A 4891-nucleotide genomic window follows, 5' to 3' on the forward strand; every position below is an offset into this window, starting at 1 on the left:
CTGTGACGACTAAATCTGTCACTAAAGGTCGTGACAGATTAGTGACCAAACTACCTTCGTCACTAACTCCGCAACTGGATAGTGACGGGAAATACATAATTTCTTAAATATTTAATTCTTGAATTTGTAACGGCTTAGTGACGGCGGTTCTATCACGGAGGTTAGTGACGGGAATCGCCGCCGTCACTGCTAATTTAGTGACGCGTGTTTTTGTAACCAAGTCAGTGACGGGAGCTCCGGTCACAAATTCCATATTAGTAACCGGAAACACGGTATAGTGACGGGAATCTCCGTCACTATACGCGTGTTTTCTGGTAGTGTTTTTAACATCTTAAGACTAAAATTAATGGATCATCGAATTTGATCTTGATCTAAAATATTTTGGTACAGACCACTTTTCTCCTAAATCTGAAGCTTGAACTTCTTAATTACTATCAACTCTCTATCTGATTGAAAGAAATTGAGGTTATCAATCGACTTTGATGAATATTCTACTAGGGGTGGATTAGAGTTGTTTATGATCTAATCTTATGATAGATCGGTTAATTAAGAGTAGTTGATATTTTGACAAAAAAACTTGATGTTCTTATTTAGAATTAAGACATTCATTTTCATTTATAAGAAATTTCTTTGATTTAGATCATCTACCAAAAGAATCAAATCTGGATGTATTGGACCTTATTTTTCTAATAAGATCTAATGATGAAGTTGAATTGATAAGTAGAATTATTAGAAGACTTGAGTTAGTTTCCTAGTAGAGGAGAATGTTGTTGATTCTATGGATAATCTGAAGGTAGCTATATAATTTTCACCAGTGGGTTCTTCTATTATTGACAATTCTTGGGAGAATCTTAGGCATCTTAAATTTAGCATTAATGGATTGATGGTTCCTTGGTTGAGCTTAGACCTGGAATGTTTTAGCATGAATCTTCTATTTCTAGCTCTGGCATTGTTAATCTATCTATTTGAAAGGGCTTGAGTTTTTTCTAAGACAAAGGTTGATCATTAAATGATGGGCAAAGTTAAGAGAAGAAAGTGGATTATAGATTATGAAGAGCAGTGGATGCTAATACTTTCTCCTATTTATGTTTAGCCGATTATGATTTCTATGTGAAATTAATCAAGAGCAATTAATTTCTTGAGAAAAGAATTATAGCATTTTTATCCAAGGTTGGGATGTTAATCTTCTTTTAAAAGAGATCAAAAGAACCTGCTATATATGTATCATAGATGGAAGGATTAAGTTTTTGAGATGCCATGATTTTGTCAAAATCTTATGAGCTTGCATTTTGAGAGGGAGATTATTTAGGAGCTCGAAGATGATTCGATGGTTGCATACTATCAAAGTTTGAGCCTCAAGTAAGTTAATTTTGAAGATGATATTATTTTAAGGAAGGAAGAATGTAAGACCCGACTGGTTCATTTGACCGGCCCAATTAAATTTGGCCCAAGGTACACACAAAACAAAAAGAAATTCTTGGGGCTCGTGGGCCGGCCCGAAGTGGCCAAGCCCAGCCCGACCCCCGAGCCCAACCCGACGCATAGGCAAAGAAGAAGACTCCGATGGAAGTCTTCTTTCTCCTTCGATCTTGGTAGAGTCGGAGGCTCCATGGGAGCAAATCGAGTTCGTCTAGAACTCTGATACTTTCCTATTTAATCCTCCTTCCCTCCCCTTTGTGTTTCATCAACAAAATCCGAGGTATCGCTGCCGATTCCCAAGCTCTTCCTCTCCGTGTCTCCTCCTTGATTCCTCGCCAGAAACCACGTCGGATCTTCGCCAGACTGAGGTAAGACCCAATTCACTCCTTCTCTCTTCTTCTTCTAGTCCTTTAGCCATGTTTTCCTTTGAATTAAACTGGCAAGTCACTGGCATCCATCTGAAATAGGGGTAACCTGTTTCGGTGACTCTTTCTCCCGTGTGTGCTGTTGTCGGCTGCTGGAATAAGCCAAGGTTCTTGCCGAAGCTTTGGTCAAGCCGAGCTTTGATTGTCGGCTGGTGAGCCGCAATACCCAGCTCTTCCTATTTTGCGTTGACCTAGTGTCTGCCTTCTCTTCTTTTCTCTACTGTCGGCCGACCAGCATCGTTGGTGGTGCAATAGCAAATGGCTGCCTTGGCCGCCGCCATCGGAGCTTGACCACCTTTGGCTGCACCACCCCTAGAATAAGAAGAGGGAAGGGAGAGACAGACTCTCCCCTATTTTGGAGAAAAAGAGAGCTCTCTCCTCTCTATCTTTCTCACTCCTCTCCCTCTCTATTTCTCTCTCCTCTCTCTATATTAACTCTCTTGTTTCTTAGTTTCTCTCTCTATCTAGATTGTTTCTCTTATCTTCTGCTCTCTTTTCTCTCTCTACAGAGCTTTCTCTCTCTTTAAGACTTTCTCTCTCTATAGAATTTTCTCTCTTTAGGATTTTCTCTCTCTACTGGCATTTACCGCTCAATCAACCCTATCCTTCTTCATTAACTAGCAATAGACTGAAGCTGGCTCCCATCTAGGTTGATTGATTGATATTATGCAACATTAAAATTTGGACTTCCCATGTTTATGTGATTGTAAAATCTTTCGATTTAAGTGATGGATACAATAGGCTACCACATCAGCATGTTCTCAGTAATTGAGTGAGCCCCTTATTAACCAAGTAAGAGATCACATATTTTTGTGGGCAAGAAAATAATCTAAAAACACCATCATCCATCAATAAAATCACATGATGGAAAGTACCATTTTCCAAAGATCCGAGGGTGTTAGTGCTAATATAACATGTTCCATTGATCATAACCACGATTGCATGATCAATAGAAAAGATCAAGATAGATTCTAGACCTTTTCAACTCCAATTTAGAAATCAACTTCGAAGTCTACCTTAGGTCCTCAAACAATCCAGGCCCATCCATGACTTTGGTGGCAGAATCAAGAGTGAGACGATGGCCAACCTTAATCTTGACATTAGATACCTAAGTAGATGGATGCTTCATTTTTAAACATGACACTCATCATTTCCTCCTTTCGAGTAACTTCCAGGTGTATGTATGTGATCTTGCAAAATTAGGTGTTTGGAGACTTCTCGACAGCATTTAGTGTGAGACCCAAAATTAGGAAGGACTTGCCCTGACCTAGCAATTAACTTCGAAGTCTTCTTTTTTTTGGTTCTGAAAAAGGGTTTACCCTGGCCCATGCGTTCATGTGGTGGCAGAAACAGGAGTGAGGTGGTGGCCAACCCTCATTTTCATCAGCCACCTCCATCTAAGTGGCTGAATGTTTAGATTTCAATCTGTCAGCCGCCATTTCTTTCTTTGAATAACTCCTAGGCATTCTTGCTGACTATTCGATGGTCCCACAAGGAACCCTTAGCAGCGCGAGTTAGGCCACCAAATTTAAGACCCAATCGCACCATCTCCCTCCTTATGAGACCTCCCTATAAAATGCCAGCGTTTTCCTCCCCTCCACCGCCACACCAACAGGCCGAACACACTCCCACCACCTCTCTCTCAGCTTTCAAATATCGCCGGCGATCACCCATCACCACCACCTCTCGACAGCTTAAATGGCTCCAAGAGTAATGGACACTGCCCTAGCCCTGGCTTTCATGTCGATGCTCTTGGCCCATGCCTCTGCCCAATCCGGCTGCACGACGGCGATCGTGAGCCTCGCGCCTTGCCTGAGCTACATTACCGGCAATTCTTCGACCCCATCCTCCTCATGCTGCTCTCAGCTAGCAAACGTTGTAAAGTCGCAGCCTCGGTGCCTCTGCACGGTACTCAATGGCGGCGCATCGCTCGGGATCACCATAAACCAGACCCGGGCCTTGGCCCTCCCTGGAGCCTGCAAGGTCCAAACACCACCCGTCAGCCAGTGCAATGGTAGGCTTATCCCTAAAACTTCCTTTACACTTCATCATTCTGGACTCTCCAGCTTATGTTCTTTAGAGACATTGGCTGCAGCACTGATGGTTGTGGGCTTTGGCAGCTGTGGGCAGTGGACCAGCGGAATCTCCTAAAGCTCCAAGCACTCCGGCGACTCCATCCACACCATCGACCCCAGCAAACCCTTCTCCGGAGACCCCATCGACGCCGTCGGTTCCAAGCGGTCCTTCAGGTAGCCCTTAAATATATCGATCCCAGTTATTCGAGCGACCGAAAAGAAATAAGCAAACGTAGTATGGTTTCTACGAGTTTAAACAAAAAAAGGCTAAAACTAGGATCAGATATCGACAGGATTGATGAATATCATTTAGTTATGAAGGCTTTCTGCTTGCTAACAAGCTTGTCTTCTTGATTGATGCAGAAAGTGGTTCCAAGACCGTCCCCGCGACTGCTGGTGCATCCTCGGGCAGAAGTTCCAAGAAGTCAGGCCGTTCTGTGATGATCTCCATCCTCTTTCTTGCTGCATGCGTCTCACTCGCCAGCTTCTAGGTCTGCGGCATGGTGTAGATGGTGTTTTGCTGCTTATCCGATTCTGTCGCAGCCTTCTGTGTGCTCTTCTGTTCTTTCTCCTGACCTTGGTTCTGTATGCACACTCGGGATACTTTGTACAAGCTCGTCGGATGTTTTGAACGCATGCTTTTTGATTTTGATTTGCTCATGTACATTTCTTTGTGGTTAATCCAATAGCGGTGCAATCCTCTCAGATAGGTGGGGGAAAAAAAAGGATGAAACGTTCCGAACGCAATGGTAGAGAATTCTTAACTAACCCAAGGGCCATGCAGACTTGCAATTAGATAAGATCAGAACTCAAATGTAAATGAGACATCGACAGTAAAAATTAAAGACTAGAGAACATTCACATGATGGACATCCATAACCATTTCCCAATCATTGTTGCAGTTACTACAGCCAAGCTTGTGCTTAGTAGCCTACCTGGACTAGTAGTTGTTAGGTAGGGCAGCATAGTACA

The 4891-nt window shown here is 42.9% G+C and overlaps 1 protein-coding gene across 1 annotated transcript; it reads left to right on the forward strand.

The window, feature by feature from the left end:
* The first annotated feature begins 3452 nt into the window (after positions 1–3452).
* LOC103696834 (non-specific lipid transfer protein GPI-anchored 19-like) lies at positions 3453–4605 on the forward strand. The gene is made up of 3 exons (XM_008778556.3): positions 3453–3858; positions 3965–4093; positions 4283–4605. The coding sequence occupies exons 1-3, from the start codon at positions 3543–3545 to the stop codon at positions 4408–4410; spliced, it is 573 nt and encodes a 190-aa protein (XP_008776778.2). The 5' UTR covers positions 3453–3542; the 3' UTR covers positions 4411–4605.
* The last annotated feature ends 286 nt before the right edge of the window (positions 4606–4891 follow it).

Source organism: Phoenix dactylifera, chromosome 4, assembly GCF_009389715.1.
Source record: "Phoenix dactylifera cultivar Barhee BC4 chromosome 4, palm_55x_up_171113_PBpolish2nd_filt_p, whole genome shotgun sequence".
Classification (NCBI taxonomy): domain Eukaryota; kingdom Viridiplantae; phylum Streptophyta; class Magnoliopsida; order Arecales; family Arecaceae; genus Phoenix; species Phoenix dactylifera.